Consider the following 25,069-nt stretch of genomic DNA (forward strand, 5'->3'; position numbering starts at 1 on the left):
ACAGCAGTCATAGGAAACCAATACACACAATGTAAGTCATAAAGATGAAGAAAAGCAACACTGGGTAATCAATTGTCTCCTCCTCTCTAGTTGTCAATAGTTAAATGAAATTTCCTGGATACCTCAACAAAGTAGCTATTGAGATTATATCCACAAACCTGACCAACGATTATTAAGTGATTACCCATATAGTGGACAGTTACTAAGTATTAACACAGGTATCCAACTCTGGCAAGCATCAAGTATTCTCATTTAATCTGCATATTGACAATGAGATTTGACCATGGTTTATACTGACACTCTATTGAATCTTTAAAAGTTACGAGAGACAAGTAAGTCTTTATAAGATATTAATACTCAGTATTTGGGATTTAAGCCTCAGATTTTGTGTGTGTGTGTGTGTGTGTGTGTGCACACACGGGTGTGCATGTGTGTGTGTGTGTGTGTGTACACTAATCCTGGGGCTAGCGTTTTCCCACTTGAGCCTCAGCTCCACTCCTGGCTTTTGGTTGGTTAATTGGGGATGAGTCTCGCAGACTTTCCTGTCTGGGCTGGCTTTGAACTTCGATCCTCAGATCTCAGCCTCCTGGGATCACAGGTGTGAGCCGCCAGCGCCTAGCTTCTTCAGGAATAGAAAAGAAGACTCAGTGCCTGCCCTCATGAAGTTCAGATTTAAACAGTAAGAAAAATCTGGAGCTGAGATGGATTTGGAGGAGGAACGCAGTTAGGGAAGACAGAGGTGAATGAATGCCTGGTAGAAATGGGGTGATCATTGCATTCAATGACTTTCTGCAATTTCTCTGTCCTACTGGTCAACGTCTAGGTTTGTCCGTCCTGCAGAAAGTCCTGGACACAGCTGCAGAGAAGAACTGGCAGGTGACAGCGGTGAACATTTTGACAACCACAGAAGAAGGTTACAGGATGCTCTTTCAGGACCTGGAGAAGAAAAAGGAGAGATTGGTGGTAGTGGACTGTGAATCCGAACGGCTCAACGCCATCTTGGGTCAGGTAGTGAAGGCAGCAAAGGACTCTGGGAGGTGGGAGGTAGAGTCATTCAGGAAAACTGGACGTAGTTTTGTCATGGTATTCTAAAGGGGGTTATAAAGATGGCTGTTCCTTCTCATAGCCTATAGTTCATAAAATTTAATTATAAAATGTTATGAAGTTGGATAAACAACAAGAGCCTTGATAGGGTTCTGTGTGTGTGTGTGTGTGTGTGTGTGTGTGTGTGTGTGTCTGGGTGTCTGGGTGTGTATGTGTACCCATCCTGAGGCTTGAAATCAGGGCGTGGGTGCTGTCCCTAAGTGTTTGTCAAGGCTAGTGCTTTACCACTTGAACCACAGTTCCACTTCCAGTTTTCTATTGGTTCATTAGAGATAAGAGGCTCTCTAAGGCCTTTCCTGCCTGGGTTGGATTTGAACCAGGACCCTCAAATCTTAACTTCCTGAGAAGCTAGAATTACAGGCATGAGACTCAAGTGTCTGGCTGGGTAGGGTACTTTAAATGGGTCTTAGATTGATTGACCCAAACCTTACCACCAGTGTTTCTTTTTATTGTGGGGAAAAAATACAAATAAAAAAATAAATCAAATTACATTGCTTCTCAGTGTTAGCACATTAGGAGCTCGAGCCAGAGCCAAGATTCTTGCACTCAGCCTTGGCATCTGCCATTCACTGACCTAACATTTGTCCTCACATCATTGTGACCCACTGCTGCTTTAAGACCAAGAAATGTTCTCCTGAACATGCTCTTGCATTAATTGCATAGTCTATGAATATGCATTAATTGCATATTCTATGCATAGGTGCTGTAACGGTGGCAATTCTGAGCCAGCAATCTCTAAACTGTACTTGCTGTCACATGACCAACTCCAGACTCCATTGGCCTCATGTCCATTACTTGTCATTTTAAGCTACATTTGTGTATTCAGATGAATTAGCAAGGAAAGAGAGTTGCAATCAAGCCTGAGCAGTGCCGTAGAATAAAAAGATGGTGATTTTTTTTTTAGATCCTTGACAACATGACAAAGCTTGTTAATGGCCCTCAACACCCTGGCTTTCCCACAGGGAACCTGGATCCCGCTGAGCTATCATTCAGAAAGACATAGTAACAGTGGAGGGAGAAGTTTGAAAACCATGAATTCTCTAAGGAATAACTGTGCATCCTACATTGGAAAGTGTGGGTTGAGGTGTGCTTTTAAAAAAAAAATTAAATTTTATAAAAGAGAAATGAGCCAGGCACGGATGGCTCATATCTGTAACCCTAGCTACTCAGCAGGCTGAGATCTGAGGACCGAGGTTCAAAGCCAGCTGGAGCAGGAAAGTCCAATGAACCACCAGAAACACGGAAGTGGCTCTGTGGCTCAAGTGGTAGAGTACTTGCCTTGAGCTGAAGAGTTCAGGGACAGCACTCAGGCCCAGAGTTCAAACCCCATCACTGACAAGAAGAAAAAGGAAAGAAAAGAAGGAGAAATGAGCAAATATTTCTATGTGGATAGAAGTCTCTTGGCTGGAATCAAGATTCCAAACACTGGGGCTGGGAAGGTGGCTCAATGGTAGACCACTTGCCTTGCATGCATGAGGCCCTGGGTTCGATTCCTCAGCACCACATAAGCAAAAAGAAAAACAAAAGCCAAAGTGGCGCTGTGGCTCAAGTGGCAGAGCACTAGCCTTGAGCTGAAGAGCTGAGGGACAGCACCCATGCCCAGAATTCATACCCCACGACCGGACCGCCCCCCCCCCCCAAAAAAGATTCCAAACACTGTGTTTAAATGTGGCAGTAGATGATAGTAGTTAGCAGTACAGTCTCTGGATCTACACAGTCTAGGATTTACTTTCTAGCTTTGTGACCTTGGGCCAGGTTTTCAGGCTTTGTACATCTCAAGTTCCCAGTCTGCAAAATGGGACTAATAATAATCACTATCTTTAAGAAGGCTTTGTTTAAGATTAAAGAACCAGTTATTCTAAATACATGAAAAGTATTTAGAAGGAATAGATATGAAAACATTTCCTATTTTTTTTGGCTATTTATAATGTCGAATTGTACTAGCTCCCTGAGTCTCTTCATTCTTTTGGGCATAAATGAATTTATGTGAAATAGGAATGAAATCTCTTGCTCTGCATAAGGAGACAAGATAGAAGATGGAGACTGAAATGAATGAAAATGAAGTATTATTAATAAAGACTTGTCCTGATGTTTTGTGCTATTTTTTGAATGCTTACAGTATGCCAAGCATTTTACAAAGCCTTTTTCTTGTATAATTTTATTCTTCCTCCTATCAACCTTATAAAACAACTATCAGTGTCCTCTTTTCTAAATGAAGAAAAGAAGGATTATATTTACCCAGGATCTTGCAGATAACATCTAAGGAAAGAAGGAAGCCAGATCAATCTAAATTTAAGAGGTTTCAACCTCTTAAATATACAACTTTCCAGCCAGGAGCCAGTGGCTCACGCCTACAATCCTAGCTAGTTAGGAGGCTGAATTCAGTTGATTGCTGTTCAAAGCCAGCCTAACAGAAAAATCAGTGCCACTCTTACCATCAATTAACCACAAAAAGCTGGAAGTAGAGCTGTGGATCAAAGTGGAAGGGTGTTTGCCTTGAGCCAAAAAACTCAAGGATAGTGCCCAGATCCTGAGTTCAAGCCCCAGGATCAGCAAAATACAACCAACCAACCAACAAACTTTTTCTGTCACTATGTTTATAGTTATCAACTCTGTCAAAACACATTGAATATTTGATAAGGAGTTATTATCTTGTTTTATTAGTATATTGTAACATATAGAATTATGTTTTTCTGTTCTATTCTGAAAAATATGACATAGTTTGAAGAGATCTTATCACATTTTTATAGACAGGACACCTGATGATCCAATGAATTGAATGATATCTGCCTCAGATTCAGAAAACTAGTCAGTGACAATAGCAAATCTATCACGTATATCTCTGATTTACAGTCTGACAACCATTGGCATCCTCCAAGACTGTCTGACATGGCCACTGGTGTCTTTTCATCCTAATACAAAAAGTTCTACATAACCAAAAGAAAAAGACAATGATTCCAAATTCTGGTAGGAAATCGATTGTTTCTAATCCCTGAAGTCAAATGTAAGTTCTATGAGGACTGGGATTTAAAAAAAAAAAAATTCCCCCTGACCATGACCCATGTTTGCCATCCTGCAAGTTTTTAATAAATAGTTTCTGAATGAATTAAAAGGAGAAGGAATTAATAGAATCCCTAAGGATAATAATCTGAACTATGAGTCCTAATGTCTAAGGTAACCATTGGGAAAATAAATGCCTTTTAGCTAGAGTTAAGGTCACACTGAAAGCTCAGAGGTCATTCAAGGGCTAACAGAGTGGAGGATGATGAGTATCAGCTAGGGATAATAGTGAGCAAGACCAAAGAGGTTAGGGGGTCCCTTATAAACCATGAGAACTCAAAGATTATGGTGAGCAAGAAACTACATTGGTTTGTTGTTGTTAGTTTTTTTAGAATATCACACTTTTATCAAACTAGAAGGCACCAGATTATATAATATAGTCATTAAAGCAGACTGCATTAGATGGCAGATTTCCACTAACCATTCACCACCTCTCACTGCTTTATTGTCTTCATGGTACTTCTCACCTGTAGAAGTCTTATTCGTGTTATCTATTTATACATTGACCATCTGGCTCCCCACTAAAATGGCAACTTGGCTCAGAGAGGTCACTAGGTCAAAGCTGCAATCCCAGCACACAACATATGCTTGACGTATAGTCTATATTCAGCAAATACTTGCTGAACAGATGAAAAAACTCAAAGCAGGCTTCACACTAAGGTGAGATTAACACCTCAACATAAAGCATATTGATCCGCAGCGAATTGGAGATACCGTTCAGACACCATGATGATGAATAAAGGAAATCCAGTGGAAAGAGATTTGACATTCATAGGGTCAATAGGTCATGTGATAGATCCCATGAGACACTGTGCCCCCTAACACCTTTGTCAGCTTGCGGTTCCATGTGCACCTATTTATTATGCATCTTCTCCCAAGAAATGTAGCCTTTAAGAAGGCGGTATCTGTTATTGACCCTCCACAGTGCTGTCAGATGTATATACACAGTTAACACTTAAATATTTCTGAAATAAAATGAGTAAATGAAGGAAGGTAGGTAGATCAATAGGTAGATTGATGAGTAGATGGTTGTAAAGTTTACTATATGAAATTGCTAATCTTTATTGGTTGTAAGTGATCAATGATTGGCTTGTTCTGTGCTTTAATTTTTATATTTATTTTGGAGAAGCCAGGCCGACCAATGGTCTGAATGTGGTAGATTTCCGAATCTCTTTTATTTGCTGTTTTGTGCTTCTTAGAATCTGAATAGGCTGACACTTATAATTCTAGCTATTCAGGAAGCTGAGATACAAGAATCACAGTTCAAAGTCAGCCTGAGCAGGAAAGTCAATGAGACACTTATCTCCAATTTGCCACCCAAAAAGCCCGAAGTGGAGCTGTGGTTTAAATAATAGAGTGCCCTGAGTTTAAGCACCAGAACCAGCAAATAGGAGAAGAGAAGGAGAAGGAGGAGGAGGAGGAGGAGGAAGAGGGGGAGGGAGAAGGGAAGGGGAAGGGGGAGAGGGAGGAAGGGGAAGAGGAGGAGGAGGAGGAGGAGGAGGAGGAGGGGGAGGAGGAGGGGGAGGAGGAGGAGGAAGAGGAGGAGGAGGAGGAAGAGGAGGAGGGGGAGGAGGAGGAGGGGGAGGAGGAGGAGGGGGAGGAGGAGGGGGAGGAGGAGGGGGAGGAGGAGGGGGAGGAGGAGGAGGAGGAGGAGGAGGAGGAGGAGGAGGGGGGGGGGAGGAAGAGGGGGAGGAGGAGGAGGAGGAGGAGGAGGAGGAGGAGGAGGAGGAGGAGGAGGAGGAGGAGGAGGAGGAGGAGGAGGAGGAGGAGGAGGAGGAGGAGGAGGAGGAGGAGGAGGAGGGGGAAGCAATTGGACAGACTTTTGAAAAAAGGTAGCTTTTTGTTGCAAGGGGCAGCAACCACTCTGACAAGAAGATGTAAAGTAACAAAGAATTATTAATAAATCACCATTGTATTTGAGCTCTGTGATCTGGAATTTCACAGTCTAACTACTGATTCAAGGCATGGTGTGTGCTTGCATTTAATTATTCCCCATATTAAAAAAAGTGAGTCTTTATGCACATACATCCCATTAAGTAGAGGTCTGAATGTGGACTTTAATAACCTTGAAAATTCATTCAGTTAGGGAAGCCTGAATGCTTCTCCTGTGTTTTATGTTTCCTTGCCACTGTGCAAGGAAAGAAGATCCCAGTCCAGTATACTTACAACAATTTGATGAGAAAGAAAGAAAGAAAGGAAGGAAGGAAGGAAGGAAGGAAGGAAGGAAGGAAGGAAGGAAGGAAGGAAGGAAGGAAGGAAGGGAGGGAGGGAAGGGGGGATAGAGGGAGGGAGGGAGGGACAGAAATAAAGAGAGGGAGAGAGGAAGAGAATGAGGGAAGGAGAAAGGAAGGAAGGAAAGAAGACATTAAGTTAATTTACAGGCTAGCCAAGGCTATCAATAAAGTCTGTTGTCACCGGGTGTTAGAGGCCTGTAATCCTAGCTACTCAGGAAGCTGAGATCTGGCTTGCGGTTCAAAGACAGACTGGGCAGGAAAGTCTGTGAGACTCTTATCTCCAATAAACCACTCAGAAAACCAAAAGTGGCACTGTGGCTCAAGTAGTAGAGCGCTAGCCTTGAGCTGAAGAGCTGAGGAACAGCACTCAGGCCCAGAGTCCAAGCCCCACGAATGACAAAATAAAAGGAGGTGCTGGGAATGTGGCTCAGTGGTAGAATGCTTTCCCACCATGCATGAAGCCCACATAAACAGACAAAGCCAGAAGTAGCACTGTGACTCAAGTGGTAGAGCACTAGCCTTGGGTATAGAGAGGTTCAAGGACAATACCCAGGCCCCAGGTTCAAGCACCAGGACCAGCAAAAAAAAAAAGTCTGTGGTCTTAACTGTTCCTTGTTGAGTAGAATATTTGACTTCTCTAGCAAAACTCTGGATAGTTTTTTTGTTTTCTTGCCAGTCCTGGGACTTGAACTCAAAGCCTGGGCTATGTCATTGAGCATCTCTGTGCTCCAGACTTGCACTCTGCCACTTGAGCCACAGCACTATTTCTGGCTCTGAGTAGTTTATTGGAGATAAGAGTCTCACAGACTTCTCCCAGGCTGGTTTCAAGCCATGACCCTCCTATCTCAGACTTCTGAGTAGCTAGGGAGACAGGCATGAGCCACCAGCACCCAGCTTGGATAGGTTTATTTACACAAGTTTTTTTTTTCCTACTGCAGTAATTAGAGACAGTCCATGTCCACAGTTGAATGGTGTTTGAAGGTCCTTACACTTAATGATTAATGGTAGTCAGGCATCCTATGGAAAGGTTTACAAATCAAGTTTTTGCCCTTGATCCTACTACCAGACAAGTACAGCATCCAGACAGGTGACTTCCTCACTTTGGGCCTCCGCCTCCCATCTGTTTGATGAGGGGTTGGATGAGATGATCCTGGTAGTCTTTCCCCATCTTCCTAATTGAGCCACCAAGGAAAGCATAAAATTCATAGAAGAGAAAGCATGACATCTGCATAGGATTGTTACAAGAAACAGAACGTTAAGAATATGATGAAATCACGCACACACACACACACACACACACACACACACACACACACACACACACACACACACACACAGGTGACCATCCAGGCAGCAAATACTGTCATGATCGTGAGATGATATCCCACGCAAGATTCTTACCTAAGAAGACTTGCCATGTACATGGACAGCTTTATGAAAAGAGTACAACGGAATTTCAGTGGGGTCCCTGGCTTTATCATAATATCTTTCTCTCCTGGGAATCAAACAAAACTGATTTCAAAACCCACATTTGGCCAGGTGCCAGTAAAAGTCATGACTGTAATCTTAGCCAATCAGGAGGAGGCTGAGATCTGAGGATCATGGGTCAGATGGTTCAGAAGTTGGCCTGAGCAGAAAAGTCCATGAGACTCTTATCTCTAATAAACTATCAAAAAGCCAAACATGGAGCCATGATTCAAGTGGCTGGGCATTAGCCTTGAGCACAAAAGCTCAGGGCCATCACCTAAACCATGAGTTCAAGCCCCTGGACCAGCACGTGCGCGCGCGCGCGCACACACACACACACACACACACACACACACACACACACACACACACACACACACACACACACCCCTAACTACATTTGCTACTTAATAACTAAGTGACATTAAGGAGGGTAATTATCCTTGCTATGGGTATTGCTCACCTGGAAAGCAAGACTAATAATAACACCATCATTGCTAGATAGCTGGGATATTGTATCTCCATACTTGTTTTTTTGTTGAGATGGTTCCCTGGCTGAGGAGTCCTCTCCCCTTTGTGTTTTGTAGATCATAAAGCTGGAGAAGAATGGCATGGGCTACCACTACATATTGGCAAATCTGGTGAGTAGAGCAATGTAAGCTGTCGTCTGTGTCCATGTTTGGGATCTGAGCTGGCTTCCGCGCTTCCTGCCTGGTGTGGGAAGGAGGGAAGATTCATAGCCATAATACCAAGTTTTGTCAGTATCTCATTCCCTTTTGTCCTCCATACAAACTCCCATGCACTCTGCATGAACTTCTAACCTTCCTTGGCAGATTGCAGAGCAACTATCCATCTTCCACATTTCCTCTTTAAATCAGCTATTCCCTGTGAAAATATGGACATAATCAGGACATCTTTGAAGGGACACAGATATAGTGATCTCCTTGTTTTGGCCCTCTACTTTGAACTTTAATGATATTTTACTACTCATAAATACAAACATTTCAATCATGATAACACTAACATTAACAAATCTTTAACCCAAAACCATCTTCCAGCATGAACAATATTATGTCATTTTCATATTTTTATCATTTTTCTATATGACAAATGTCAACCAGGCTATTAAAAATGGTTTTCATTTTAATACAATGAAGTTCTTTTTATGGGTGCAATTGTTTTCTGTGTCACAAAGACAAGATGGTTTATCAAATCATTGTTTGTATGTGTTGTTTTACCTAGCAGCTAGTGTGACGTTCTGTTTTCTTTGGTGATCAGTATTTCAACCCAGTCTATTTTTTCCTTTATCATGATGTGCACTTTGGCCTTTTCTGAATTATTAAGTTAGATCCTCCCAGAACCTTTTTGGCAAAGCCAAATTTAATTTTATTTTGCATGTTGTTTTGCTTTTAAATGCTCTTATTAAAATAGAATCTACATACTCTGCCATACCACTCATCAATTTTTATAGTGTACTATTTAGCTGGTTCTTGCTATATGTACAGAATTATGAAACTATCATCATGATCTAATTTAAAACTTTTTCATCAACTCAGAAACCCATATCCATTAAAAATCACTATGTGTCCACCTGAAGGGTGGACCTAGAACCCTAGGCAGCCTCTATATTTAGTTGTTTTCATAGTTCTATCACTATATATCTATTTTATTATCACATAATATTCCATTAGATGGATAGATACATGAGAGATTGATAAATAGATAGATCAAACACAACTTGCTTATTTATTAAATAATTGATGCATGTTTGGGTTGTTTTACAGCTATTATGAATATTGCTACTATGAATTTATGAATGTAAGTTTACAATTGTTTCTTCAGAGGATGTATCTAAGAGTAGGATTGCTGGGTTTTGTGCTAAACGCTGTTTAACAATTTGAGAAATTCCAAAATTATTTTTCAGAGTGACTGGGAAAGCTCTCATCAAATTTTAATTGATAATAAATTTTGTCTATGTCAGTTACCCTTAATGGTAGCTTTTCCTGACAAATTTATTGGCCAGACTTCTCTTGACAGAACACATGGCTATAATCACTTGTAACCATGTTATTTCTTTTTTTTATTTTTAGGTTAAAATGTATGTTATTTCTTTAATGCTAATTATTAATTGATCAAAAGATTGGTAGCTTGTACGTATTTTTGAGCAAAGGTCACTAATTGAATTGAGGCACAAAATTTAGGCCTTATGATAGGGTTTCCTGCTTCAGACCAGTCCTGGCTCTGACCTTCTCTTTCCTCCAAAATTTCCATGACTTGGCTGTTCCAATATTTGAGGGTCAGGACTGGTAATAAGGAGGACTCTTGAGAGTGGTTCATTTACACAGAGATGCCAATGGCTTTCTTAAAGATATTTGCATTTAAAACCAGTGATGGTTATTCAGAGTTTTTTGATGAGCTGAAGTCTTCACCCTTCCCTCCCCCCCAAAACAGACCATTTGGAAAAAGAAAGATGAAATTTTTGTCCTGGCCCTAATAATCTTTGTCATCATACTCAAATCCCAGGTCCTTAGTGCTGGAAGGAACTTCAGAAGCCAGCTCATTGGGGTGTGGAGAAGTAGAAACAGCAAGGGAGAATTGACTTAGTGCTACCTAGCTGGTTAACATCTTGTTGGACAGACCCTTGAAATTCTAGCTAGTTAGGTGACATGAGGATTGGGGTTGGAAGCCAGGATAGGCCAAAAAACTCCATGAGACATTTAACTCCAATTAATTCCACAAAGCAAAACAAAACAAAATCTGGAAGTGGTAGAGTGCTAGCCTTGAGCATAAAAGTTCAGGGACGGCACCCAGGCCCTGAGTTCAAGCTTCAGGACCAGCAATCAGTGACTCCTAAGTGCAGCCTGCTATTGGGGATACACAGAACAAGGAGAGGGCATGCATAATCCCCTCTTTGGGGTGATTAAAAATTATACGTCTGTGACCTCATAAGCACTGAAAGACCCCAAAGCATCACCAGCCCCCATCTGTGGCCCCTGGAATCTTCAACCACAGTGTCCCCAAGTCAGCCCCCATCCCCTCCTTGTGATATTCTTTGGGTCTTTTTTTTTTTCTTTTAGTCTTCTGACCTAATGAGCTCTCCAATCCTTAAAACTGCCAGCTAATAGGATGTAAATTACATATACCATCCAAATACAAAAACCTTACATGTTCCAATAGATTAGATGATAATTAGGCTTCAAATTACTAATTAATTCAGTCTGAGACATAGTTGAAGATGTGTGGTGTGTTTCTCTCCCCTTCAGAGGAATAATGCAATCTATAAGATGATAATTTTTTTTAGAAACTCTGCCACATAATTAGCCTGTGGCTGCATGGAACTGACCTCCGCCTTCAGTGCTTGTGATTAGGATATAATTATAGAGTTAGGGACCAAGGAAGCTTTGGGAAAGGAAGCTGCACTCCTATTTCTCAGTTCTCTCTGTCCTGTCAGAATGTATGTGCTTCAGGAAGCCAGCAATATTCTTTATTGTTATTATTATTATCATCATCATCATCATCATCATCACCATCACCATCATCATCATCATCAACATCTTCAAGTAATTGTACAAAGGAGTTGCCATTTAACAAAGCACTATTTAGCCAAGTGCTGGTGGCTCATGCCTGTAATCACAGGTACTAAAGAAGCTGAGATCTGGGCTGGGAAGGTTGCCTTGCATGCAAAAAGGAAAAAAGCCGGAAGTGGCACTGTTGTCAAGTGGTAGAGCTCTAGCCTTGAGCTGAAGAGCTGAGGGACAGCGCCCAGGCCCAGAGTTCAGGCCCCATGACTGGACCCCCCCCCCCCCCCAAAAAAAAGAAGCTGAGATCTGAGGTTCTTGGGTTTGACACCAGTCTGGGCAAAGTCCATAAGACTCATCTCTAGCTTTGTGTTCGTGGGCAATTTTTGAGGCCTCAGTTTCCTCATCTGTCAATTAGGAACAAGAATTATTGGTCTGACTAGTCATAGTGTCATCAGGAAAGAACCAGCTATGTTGTCAAACACCACCATACATGGGCTGAGAATTTCTACTTTGTAGATGAATCCACCCACTAGTGTATGTTCACACATTGTGTGTGTCTCTACATGGGCACACAACTTGAGATATGTACCCATAATTTATATTTCTTTGGTGGGACAAGTGTGTATGTGTGTCTCCACACACACACACACACACACACACACACACACACACATCTATTTATCTATATAGATATATATGTTGTTTCCATAATGTGAACTTGAACCATGCAGAAATTGGACAGCTATGTCACAACTTCTTTACTTTCCAAAGCAGCTCTTTTGAGACATAATTCACATATCATACAATTGACCTATTTAAAGTATATGACTTGTCTTTTCCCTACACAAATCTTTAAGGTTGTCTCCCTCTGATTCTTTTTTTTTTGGGGGGGGAACCGTCGTGGGGCCTGAACTCTGAGCCTGGGCACTGTCCCTCAACTCTTCAGCTCAAGGCTAGCGCTCTACCACTTGAGCCACAGTGCCACTTCCGGCTTTTTTTCTTTTTGCTTATGTGGTGCTGAGGTATCAAACCCAGGGCCTCAGGCATGCAAGGCAAGCGCTCTACCACTGAGCCACCTTCCCAGCCCTCCCTCTGATTCTTAATTAGACATCCTGATCTGTTGGATAGCACTTGAAGTTGACCATATTGTCCTCATTTTCCAGATGAATAATGGGTTCAGAACGATGAAATGACTTTTCCCAGAGTTAGAGTGTTTATAAAGAAAAGGAAGCTATGCTAGACTCTGGTGGCTCATGCCTGTAATCCTAACAACTCAGGAAGCTGAGATCTGAGGGGTGTGGTTCCAAGCCAGCCCAAGTCGGAAAGTTCATGAAGCTCTTATCTCCAGTAAATCACCAAAATAAAAAAGCCAGAAGTGGAGCTGTGACTCAAGTTGTAGAGCACTAGCTATGAGCACAAAAGCTCAGGGAGAGTGTCCAGGCTCTGAGTTCAAGTCCCATGACTGACAAAGGAAAGGAAAGAATGAAGAAAGGAAGGAGGGAGGGAGGGAAGAAGGAATGGAGGAAGGGAGGGAGGAAGGAAGGAAGGAAGGAAGGAAGGAAGGAAGGAAGGAAGGAAGGAAGGAAGGAAGGAAGGAAGGAAGGAAGGAAAAGAAAAGAAAAGAAAGAATTAGGTTTCTCATCCAGATCCATAAAACTCCAAAGTCTATGTTCTGACTATGGTGTTGTGTGAGTATAGAACACGGAAGAGCAGAAGGCAGCTATGAAGACAATGTGTGGCCCTTGACGAGAAAGTGTGAGTTCAAATCTTGCCTAAAGTGGCAGCAATAGACTCAGAACTGAGTTACTCAAGCTTTTCATTGACACCTGTTCCATTACACATCAATATAGCCCTGTCACGATGGTCATGTCTTAAGATGACCAAAGCTGAAGGAATGATCATGGGAGGTAGATATCTCAGTCTTATTGGGGCTCTGGGGTGCAGAGAGTTCAGCCATCCTATCAGACGGTGGTGGATTTTATGCCTGTAGGATGTTAGAGGTTTGGGCCCATGTGGCAAACCACCCCCACCCAGCCCCCACCCCCAGGTCTGAGCTGGTACCCACCTCTTCTGTATGAGCCTGAGAAGAAACTGTTCTTTAGTTTCCTTGCTTCCCCCTCCCCCCATCCCCCACACAGAAATCTGTCAGGTCCTTCTGTGAGACAGAGCTCACCCACTCCTGTCCGTGCATTGTTTCCTGCCATCTAGCTGCCATACAAGGCCAGCCCCGGCTTCCGCTGCTTCTGATGAGGCGGTGGTTACAGGAGTCATTGGGGAAGAGTGGTTGGGGATCACACAAACTTGATTTTGAATTCTGACTTTACACTCTTCAATGATGACACTAGTCAGAATACTATATGCCCTGAGCTTTCAGTAACTGATTTCGGGATGGTTTTTTTTTTTTTTTTAGTTGTTTGTGGTGGTGGTGGTCGTCATCATGGGGCTTGAACTCAGAACCTGGCACTGTTCTTAGACTCTTTTGCTCAAGGCTAGCACTCTACCACTTTAAATCACAGCTGTGGTGGTTCACTGGAGATAAGACTCTCATGGACTTTCCTGCCCAGACTGGCTTTGAACAGCAATTCTCAGATCTCAGCCTCCTAAGTAGCTAGGATGACAGGTGTGAGCCACTGGTGCCCCACTATTTCTATTCTTTAAAAAAAAAGAGTAATGATATCATCTATCTCCTCATGGGATGGTATAAGAATGAAGCAAGGTCATGTAGGTAAACTGCTTATCGTAATGCATGACTCTGAACTGGCACTTAAGTGTTGGTAATTACAACTGTAATCATCCACCCCACCATCATCATCATTAGTAGACAAGGAACACATATATGTCTAGGGGCAAGAGACTTTCTTCCAAGTCCCTCAGGCTTCTCCTAGATTAAATCACAGCCCCTTGTTAATATGTCACCATAGCACTGAGTGTCTCTCACTTACCATAATTGAGATCCAACAATAATTCACTGCAGGGTGATGATGTCTTCCTATTTCTCTGGAAGGTTCAACTCTGTGTCTTATTCACAGACTGACTTCTCAGTACCTGACAAAGTGAGCTGCAAAAAAATAGGTCTTCTTTATTAAGTCATTTCATGAAGCTGGGGGCAGGTAGCTCATGCCTGTAATCCTAGCTACTCAGGAGGCTGAGATCTGAGAACTATGGTTCAAAGCCAGCTTGAACAAAGAGAGAGAGAGAGAGAAAGAGAGAGAGAGAGAGAGAGAGAGAGAGAGGAGACTTTTTCCTCTAACCATGAAAAAGCCTGAAGTAGAGCTGTGGTTCAAGGAATAAGAGTATTTACCTTGAGCAAAAATGTGAAAGGACAGAGCCCAGTCCTTGAGTTCAAGCCCTAGTACTGGCACGTACATATACACAAAAAATGTCATTGAATGAATGAATAAATGAATGAATGAATGAGGGAGGGAGTGAAATGGCTTCTCAGGAAATAACGTTTGTACTCACATGTCACCACACATTTACACACAAAATACTGTGTCTGAGTTAAAAGAAGCAGAAACAAGCAGGACCATGAATCCATTCATGAATATGCAAATATGGAGAGCAATAGAGGTGGGGCCAAAGGGGACTCCTAATCTATCAGAGAAGAGGCTGTCTCCAGTACTCCATCCCTAACAGAGGTGCACCCATCGGGTTCCTGTTTGGACAAGGCCCAGTGGGAGGCACTCTACTCTGAAGCAGCTTCTATGTTCCAATCAGCCTATGTCACCCTCAAACTGTCACTTCTAGCCATACTTTCCATCTAACTCTGGTGATCCTGAACCACCTGTTGGCTCATTGATTGTACCTCCAGAGCCTGGACACTTTCCCCTTCCTCTAGTTCTTTCTCTAGGGATGTGGTTTAACATGGGCTAAGCAACCACTAAAAAGTAGACCACACTTGTCTGCTTTGCCTGGCACTGTGCTGAGCTTATTCAAGAAATCCTATGACCTTTTACGCTTCTGTCCTGGAAGCTGCAGCTCTATCAGATCATGTAAATAAAACATGTCCTTCTAAAAAGAAGGATGAAGCTGAGTACCTGTGGCTCATGCTTGTCATCCTAGCTACTCAGGAAACTGAGATCTGAGGATCACAACTCAACACCAGTCCAAACAGGAAAGTTTATAAGACTCTTACCACCAATTAACCACCAAATAAACAACCAAGCAACAACAACAAAAAAAACCCCAGCAGATGTGGAGCTGTGGTTCAAGGTATAGAGTGCTAACCTTGAGCAAAACTGCTTAGGGACAATATGCAGGTTCTAAGTTCAAGCCCCAGGACCAGCACTAAAAAAAAAGGTGAGATGAAAGGGTGAAAAAACATATCCTATGGCAGTCTTGCAGGCTCCATAAATGGTACCTGAGCTGTGAGAGTATGTCCGTGAAAGAAGTGGGGACCTCCAAGAACAGGGAACAGGGCCTGGTGGTTCCTTGGGGTTCATCTCTCTAGTCATTCATTTTACAAAATGTGCACTGCAGGCCCACAGTAGAAAAGTGGTGTGTTAAAGGTCAGCCAAAGGTCAGAAGCAGGGCCAAGCTAGGGCTTGCTGTATCCATCAGCTCCCTGCTTCTTTCCCATGATTGCTGCCTTCTTTATCGTCACAGTGTGTCTGTATGCCTTTCTCTGTGTGTGTGTGTGTGTGTGTGTGTGTGTGTGTGCGCGTGCACGTGTACACATGTGCATAACTGGCACAGACAGAGAAACACAGATAGAGATGAGGGCCAAGGTGTTTCCCTCTTCACTCTTATCCTTTGACTCCTCTCTTCAGCACAGGAGTTAATCCTTTTCTCTCCTGCTGCTCTCTATAGCAAGTGCACACCCAGGTCATGTGATCACCAGCCCAGGGTCATGTGATCACCAGCCCAGATGGGAGGGAAAGGGGAATAATGAGCAGGCTGGAAGACATACCCCTAGTGCTCAACAATGCTGTCTTTCTAAGTGACCCAACCCTTCCAGAAGGCAAAACAGAATCTAGTACACCCTTCCCCCAGCTCTAGAAAAATTCATTCTAGAACCCTTGGGAGTTTTCTGAAGACCTCTAAGCAAGCTGAGTTGATCATCTCACATTGTGAGGGAGAAAGACAATTCACTGTTAAAAGACCTTTTGGAGAATTGTGTGGCAGAAGCTTGAACTTCAGTTCAGGTGGATCCAACCCTAGGCTACCTCTCCATTTGGGTCATAGCAGGCAAGTCAGGAAAGCCTTTGAACTCTGAGCATGGTTGTTATCATGGAGATAAAATCCAGGCAATAGGCTTTATTCTGGGTCAGTATCTTGTTCATCAGTGCAGACAACACTGTTAGATGCATCCAAGATGACTTTGCATTAACTCTGACAATGCTTGGGCTGATGTCTAACTAGGTTTTGTTTCACATTTCCATACCTACCCACTTCTTCAATTTTTTTTTTGGTTGTGCATGAGACTTGAACTCAAGGTCTGGGCACTGTCCCTGAGTTTTTTTGCTCAAAGCTAGTGCTCTACCATAGCTCTACTTCCGGTTTTCTGGTGGTTAATTGGAGATAAGAGTCTCACCGAATCTCCTGCCTGAGGTGACTTTGAATCATAATTCTCATATCTCAGCTCTCTGCATAGCTAGGATTACAGGCATGAGCCCCCAGCACTGGGCTACCTTCACACTTTTTGTAAGCCAGAAAAGCAAATAACATATAGGGAGATAAATTGAGACCAAAAAGGTATAAAGATGAAGATTACTCTGCGTGTGTCTGTGTGTGTGTGTGTGTGTGTGTGTGTGTGTTGATTGTGGAACTGTCCTGAGAAGGTGACCCAGAACACAGCTAATTCTCTTGCACAACCCCCTGGAATGGTCACTCAAATAAATCCCTACCTTGAAGCAAAAGATATTGTGTGCATGAAGTGAGTCACCTATATGAGTTCATAAGAGTGAGGAGGTAGAGATCAAGGATGGTAATGCTGCCAAGCACCAGTGACTCACACCTGTCATCCTAGCTACTCTGGATGCTGAGATCTGAGGATCACAGTTCAATGACAGCTTAGGTAGGAAAGTCCATGAGATTCTCATCTAGAGTTGATCACCAAAAAGCTGGAAGTAGAGCTGTGGCTCAAGTAGTACAGCATCAGTTTTGAGCAAAATAAAAGCTAAATGAGAGTCTGAGGCTCTGAGTTGAAGCCTCAGGATTAGTGCAGTCATGCGTATGCATGTGTGCATGCATGTGCGTGTGTGTGTACACATGCGCGCACACACACACACACACACTAAATGAGCCAGATACTCACGGCTCACACCAGTAATTCCTAGCTACTTACTTAGAAGGCTAACAGGACACAGCTGAAAGCCAGCCTGGGCAAGAAATTCTATCAGATTTGTTGTTGTTGTTGTTGTTGTTGTTGTTGTTGTTGTTGGTCGTGGAGCCTGAACTCTGGGCCTGGGCTCTGTCCCTGAGCTCTTCAGCTCAAAGCTAGTGCTCTACCACTTGAGCCACAGTGCTACTTCTGGCTTTTTTCCCCCTGCTTATGTGGCGCTCAGGAACCAAATCCAGGGCCTCATGCATGTAAGGCAAGCACTCTATCACTGAGCCACCTTCCCAGCCTTCCTATGAGATTCTCATCTCCAAATGACCACCAAAAAAAGCTGCAAGTGGAGCTGTGGCTCAAGCGGTAGAGCCCCAGCCTTGAGTAGAAAAAGCTAAGGGACAGGCCTGAGTTCAATGCTCACAGGCACTCCTATGTATGATACACAGCCCTGTCATTCTGTCTCTGAATCCGAAGAGACACACACATACACACACAGAGGCACATGCACACTCTGTAGGCTGTTCTTCTTCTCTTTCCCCAACCAAAGATATCTACTCATTTTTGTTCAAGAGTAACTTGAGTAAAATGGGGCCTTTTTCATTGGACACTTATTTAACGTGAAAGCAAAAACTAGGCCTGTCTTCTTATTCTCTGTCAGCTTGTGTCTTGAGTGTGCTTGTAAAGACTGAGCACTTCTGAGTGAATGGGTAGGTAAATAGATGAGCATATAATTAATTAGACTATCCCCTTCCAGTTGCTTTCTCTGTATGTTTGAACTTCTGATCATTTTCCATTTTTATTCCTTTACAATGGGTGACAATTCTAGATGAGTTTCTGGAAATAGATAGTGTCTTCTCCAGAAATGGGCTTGCTATGAGCCCTTGCCTGACCTTCTCTTTGTAGGAAGTTTGTAATCACGGACCTCAAGTCCACCAGGAACTCTAGCAAAAAAAAAAAATCATCTAATTGCAGCAAAAGTTTAAAAAGATGAACTTAAAAGGACATTGGCTCTAGATCTGAAGTCGGGTCAGCCAGCTATCAGTTCTGATAACAACTAGTTAGAACAGAGTTGACACAAGAGAACTTTCTGGAAAACCTAACCACGTAGTATATATCTACAACCATACATTGGACAGCCCACATTGGGTGATTTTTTGTTTGTTTGTTTTGTTTTGACCTTCAGCCACAGAGTTCCAGCACTCTACCACAAAGATCAAAATTGAGAGCCATTTGCTGGGATTTCCACATACCTGTCACAGACAGCTAGCTAAGTCTGTTAGGTGGTTGTTAGATAACCTATTATCTGAGCACCTGGCTCCTTGCTTTCCAAGGTGATTGGATAATTCCACACCAATGCTTTTTCTCCCTGAGTATGGACATTGTATCTATTTGCTGACACAAGCACAGCTACCATGGTGGGGAGCTGGGGAAGCCTGTGTGTTAGCAGGGATTATAGAAGTGGAGGCTACCTTCCAGGTTTGTTTGGCTAACATGGCTGAAATAGAAAAATGCATAGGATTTTATGCAGTGACATGAGTATTCAAAGATGCAATTAAGTCCCCAGCTCGAGACTATTCCACAGATTCCCGTAGATCCATATTCATGTGCACACACCTGTGTGTGATCACAGAATCATCAATCAAAGCTGGCAGGGCCCTCGGGAGAGAAAGCAACTAGCTCAGAAGTCTCTCTACATTTTGAGTTTGAAGTTCTGTTTTCCAAGGGAATCTTAGGGCAGAGGCCTAGTATCTAAAGCAGATGACGATACGAGATGCTTTTGTGAATGAGGAGAAGTAAGGATGTAGGACATGGTCCTCCTAACCTTCTTCTATTCAACATACTTATCTCTAAAACTGCCTATGACCGGGGCCTAGCGTGGAAGGCCACTGATCCAGCAGATGCTCTTATTTTGTAGAACAATAAGGTCTTTCGTGTCTGTAAGAGGTTGAGAAATTTTCTCGAGGACAAAATGACTCATGACTCATATAAGACAGAACTTATATGGCTGTCCCTGAAACCCATTTCCTGACATTTTTCTTTATGATGTAGCTCACAATATAATACACACACACACACACACACACACACACACACACACACACACCACACACACACACGTCCATTAAAAAATAAAGATCTTACTGATCCATAAGATAAAAGCTGAGTTTAAAGGATGACAATATGGAAGTGTGTAGGAAAATGCTGGAAAGGGTGAGTTTCTGTTCCTTCATCCCCTAGTATGTTGTAAACATACTCCATGCTCCAGGCATTGTGGATGGACCCTGGCGCAAAGTGGGAGATGGTCAGGATTCACAACTTCACAGGAGAAATGGGCAACCTGGACAAGACAAAGAAGAGGGTTTGAAGTAAAAGGCTCAATGGTTCACATTGCAGCATAGATCAAAGATCCTGAGGACATGTACCCTGGGCCTCCTGGAAACCTGCTGCTTGTTCCTTCTTTGCATAAAGATCCAGCCCATTCCTGTCTTCTTTTCAGAACAGGAGGTACATGGAAATGACTGGCTGGCCTGGAAGGTCAGAAGCCAAAGGTTAGAACACATCTCCTCAAGTCTTATTACTTATCAGGACTAAGGTCCCTGTCCTATTATTTACGTAACATTGGACAGAAGCTGTTCCATTTGTTAAAAACTTAGTTTTCCAAATGTCTAATTTGCATATGGGGATAACAGTACTCCTTTCACGATATTGTCATGAGAATGAAATAACATAATGTAAGGACTGTGCATTGGACACTATCTGCTATGCAGTGCATGTTCGATCATTATTCTGTTGGTCAAAATCTGACACCACCCTTCACCCATGGTTACATCTGAGCATTCTTCATTTCTTCTATTACCTTTAAATTGGCCAGCTCTACTTTCTTCGTTTTGTAAGCATTTCTAATATAATATGAATTTCCCAATTAAACCTCCCTATGACTTTTCTTTTCATGAAGCTGTCATCTTACAATTTTCCTCTGACAATTGGAGGGAACTTGACAGGTTCTACTTGTGCCTTTCACAATATAAAGTGCAAGTTTTTTGATTTGGTCTATGCATACCTCTTCCAGATGTCAAAGGGCTGGGGAGAGGGAGCATACCTTCCTATTGTTTCAAAATGTATTTAATAAATGTTCTTCCTTGGCCCTGTCCCCCAGCAATGCTGGATGTTCCTTCTTCCTTCTGCCAGCTGTGATGTCCTTTCGAAGGAGGATGAGGGTTGAGCAGCTGGTATGTGACCTCTTGAAAGAGTCCCATAGCTGGGCACTAGTAGCTCATACCTGTAATCCTTGCTACTCAGAAGGCTGAGATTTGAGGATCATAGTTTGAAACCAGCATGGGCAGGAAAGTCTGTAAGACTCTTATCTCCAATAAACTACTCAGACAAAGCTGGAAGTGGCACTGTGATTCAAGTGGTAGAGCACTCACCTTGAACAAAAGGAAGGGTTAGGGACAGTGTCCAGGCCCTGGCTTTAAGCCCCAGGACAGGCACCAAAATAATAATGATAATAATAACGTCTTTAAGTAGTTGTCCAAAGGATCTTGCTTTAACATGTCAGTTTGTGAGTACAATGCTTTTTTTTTTTTTTTTTTTTAGCTCTAGACCAGATTTTTTTTAAATTGTGAAAATGCCATACAGAGGGGTTACAATTACATGGGCAAGGTAATGCATACATTTCTTGTCAAGCATTGTTGCCTCCTCCTTTGTTTCCCCTTTCCATCCCTTCCCATCTCCCTCCCAACCCCAGGCCTCCCCCTCCCCAACCCCCCCCCACCAAAGTTGTAAAAGCTCGTTTTTTGACATAACTTCTTGTACATCTCATTGTTGCAATGGGTCCACCTATATCCCTATTTAAACAATTTGTTTTTTCCCTTCCTCTCCACAAATTATAACAACATCAAATACAGTGAAAATGGGGGTTATACCATCGGGGAGGGACATACAAAGCAACAAAACAATCACTTTATAAATACATTAGAAACAATACCAAGAAAGAATAAAACCATTTGTGTCCTTATCTTGGGGTTCATTTCGCCTAACTTCAACTTATCTGACCAATTCTGCTTGTCTCAGACATATACTAGTTATTGCAAATAAGGGAAACCATAGGAACTATGTTTCTTTGGGCCTCACTTACTTCACTTAATAGAATTTTTTTCAAGTCTTTCCATTTCCTAACAAATGGGGCAATGTCATTCTTTCTGATGGAGGCATAGAATTCCACTGCGTATATATACCACATTTGCTTGATCCATTCATCTTCTAAGGGGCATCTGGGTTGGTTCCATATCTTAGCTATGGTAAATAATGCTGCAATAAACATAGTTGTGCTGGTAGCTGTAGTGTGGTCTTGTTTGTAAACATTTGGGTAAATGCCCAAAAGTGGGATTGCTGGGTCATAGGGGAGCTCTATGTGGAGTCTTTTAGGGAACCTCCATACTGCTTTCCAAAGTGGATGAACAAGTTTACATTCCCACCAACAATGCAGTAGGGTTCCCTTCTGTCCACATCCCCTCCAGCATCTGTTATTATTAGTTCTTTATTCTAGCCATTCTAACTGGGGTGAGGTGGTATCTCAATGTTGTTTTGATTTGCGTGTCTTTTATACAATGCTTATTGATCCATGTCACCATTTGCATCATTCTCTGCACATCCATACTCACTCCACCCATCCTCTCAGTTACCTGGCTACGTTTTCCCATGTGAACACTGAATATTATGACTGTGTTCGCCCACCCATCCTCTCTCTTTTTATCTCTCTCTCCCCCTTCCTCTTGCCCTCACTTTCCCCTGACACAACATGTTTCAGCTTCCTAGTTTTCCTTTTGTTAAATGGTAAGTTAATTATTCAAAGGCATTTGACCACTGGACTCCGCCATCGTGTATGTTTATACTTGTCAATTTGCTTGTGTATGTATACATATAACCATATATGTATGTGTATTTCATTTATGTTTATAATTTAGATCTAGCTTCCATATAGCAGAGAAAACATGTGTTCTTTGTTTCTCTGAGCCAGACTTACTTCACATAATTTTTTTCCAGGTCCATCCATTTCCCTGCAAATGATATAACATTATTCTTCCTGGTGGATAAGTAAAAATCCCCTTTTTATTATATGAATACTTTAAAAGGCCAGAGAACTGAGGCTTGAAGAGGTGAAAGAACCAGTAATGACACATCAGCAGTTCTTTTGTTTCCAGGCATGCATAAGAATTAATCGTCATAATGATGGCCCAGAGCCTCTTCAGGATCCTTAAAACATTCTACCAATCTCCACAGCCAGACGAAAGCATGTCCAATGGAGTTACAGTGTTAAACATCTCTTTAGGATATCATAATTACTTAAAATGCCTTTTCACTCTAATCCTTTGAAAATTATAATTGACATAATAAATGCAGTGGGTGAATTAAGCAGTTTACCTAATTGGGCATTTTTACTTCTAGTCATTCTACTTAAATAAATGGCTGACAAGCATTATGTTGCCACCTACAGTGTGTACAGAAAGGAGGCAGAAAAAAAAAAACAGTAAAAAAAGGTAGATTTTAAGCTCAGCTGGTCTCTAGCCAGCCTCAGTTTCCCTCCCTTTACAATGAAGGGTTTGACTCAGTTCTCTAAGATCATTGCTTTTAGCTGAGCACCTCTATCTCATGCCTGTAATACTAGCTGATATCTGAGGATCTAGCTTCAAAACCAGCCAGAGCAGATATTCCATGAGATACTTATCTCCAACAAATGAGCAGAAAGTCAGAAGTGGAGATATATTTCAGGAGTACCAACCTTGAGCTAAAAGCTAATAGAGAGTACCCTGGCCCTGAGTTCTAGCTCTGGGATAGGAAGGAAGGAAGGAAGGAAGGAAGGAAGGAAGGAAGGAAGGAAGGAAGGAAGGAAGGAAGGGAGGGAGGAAGGGAGAGAGGGAGGGAGGGAGGGAGGGAGGAAGGGAGGGAGGGAGGAAGGCAGGCAGGCAGGCAGAGAGGGAGGGAGGGAGGGAGGAAGGAAGGGAGGGAGGGAGGGAGGGAGGGAGGGGAGGGAGAAAATTTTGCTTTTGTACAGATCATTCATTAGCAAACTGTCTTCCATGGCATATGCTTCACTGCTTGATTTTGTATGCTCATGGCCAAAGAATGGTTTAGATTTCTTTTATTGTTTTTGGTTTTTTCATTGTTGTTTTTGTGCTGGTCCTTGGGCTTGAACTCAGGGCCTGGGCACTGTCCCTGAGCCTCTTTGTGCTCAAGGCTAGTGCTCTACTACTTGAGCCACAGCACCACTTCCAGCTTTGTATGAGCAGTTGATTGGAAACAAGAGTCTCATAGACTTCCCTGACCAGGCTGACTTTGAGCCATGATCCTCAAATCTCAGCCTCCTGAGTAGATAGGATTATAGGTGTGAACCGTGGACACTGGGCTAGGAATGGTTTTATTGTTTTTAAGTCATTAGAAAACATTGACGCAATGGGAAAATGATAAGAAATTACATTTCAGTGTCCAACCCTACACCCTCTTTGCAATGATGCTCATTCATTTACTATCGTGCCTGGTAACAGCCATACTATAATCAGGAGTCATGACCAGTGCCAATGGTTTACCAAGCATAATACATTTATGACTTGACCTTTCACAGAAGTTTGTTGACCCCTAGTATGGAAGTGGGTGCTACAATGTTAGGGAGGAAAAAAAACACATAGGCTTAAGAAACACCTAAACAACCTAACCAAAGATTGCTGAGAGACATTTAACACCCCTAATTCTTCAAGGCAGAAGGCTTTTCAAGGTCTCTGTTAAGGCAAAGTAAGACAGTTATTGTAGGCTATTTAGCATGTCCCTCACAATCTGAGGTTGGCTGGGGTAATGTGGGGCCATCATTCTAAATCTTCATTCCCATATTCTCCACTGGCTGGGCAATGTAACACTCTGGTGAAGGAAACAAATGGTATGGTGACACCACTGCTTGAATCTTCACTTGGTGTGTGGTTGCTAGGGACTTTTCAGAAGTCTCTGAACCACACTGTGTCAAGAGAAGATTGGGATGGATGGGTGCCCCCTTGCTCATCAAGCACAGACATGCGCAGTGCTGATTGTTCAGGTCTGACTATGGAGAGGATGAGTCAGGATCATGTGAATAGGTTTGCTGACTTAAGATAAGAGCTGGGGAATAAGTAAATAAACCTAGGGTCTCTCTGTCTGTCTGTCTGTCTCTCCATCTCTCTCCATGTGTCTGTTTCTCCCTCTCCCTCTCCCTCTCTCTCTGTCTCTCTCTCTCTCTCTCACTCTCGCTCGCTGTCTCGGGCTCTCTCGCTCTCTCACTCTTGCTCGCTCTCTCCTGAGAACTGAATTCAGGATCTCTCATTTTCCCTTGGCTTTTTGTCTAGAAGTTTGCTTTCTACCACTGGAATTACATCTCCAGTTCT

General features: G+C 42.6%; 1 protein-coding gene across 7 annotated transcripts in view; it reads left to right on the forward strand.

The window, feature by feature from the left end:
* Gria1 (glutamate ionotropic receptor AMPA type subunit 1) overlaps positions 1–25,069 on the forward strand; it is a 345,667-nt gene that overhangs the window by 174,261 nt on the left and 146,337 nt on the right. For 4 of the 7 annotated variants that reach the window (XM_042692390.1, XM_042692389.1, XM_042692392.1 and 1 more), the window contains 2 exons: positions 824–1,008; positions 8,453–8,506. In XM_042692390.1, the coding sequence (XP_042548324.1) occupies positions 824–1,008; positions 8,453–8,506 (239 nt within the window). Of the gene's footprint in view, positions 1–823; positions 1,018–8,452; positions 8,507–25,069 lie in introns of all 7 variants that reach the window. The other 3 variants (XM_042692388.1, XM_042692387.1, XM_042692391.1) reach the window with 1 other exon arrangement.

Source organism: Dipodomys spectabilis, unplaced genomic scaffold, assembly GCF_019054845.1.
Source record: "Dipodomys spectabilis isolate Male_0828 unplaced genomic scaffold, ASM1905484v1 ptg000155l, whole genome shotgun sequence".
NCBI classification, from domain to species: domain Eukaryota; kingdom Metazoa; phylum Chordata; class Mammalia; order Rodentia; family Heteromyidae; genus Dipodomys; species Dipodomys spectabilis.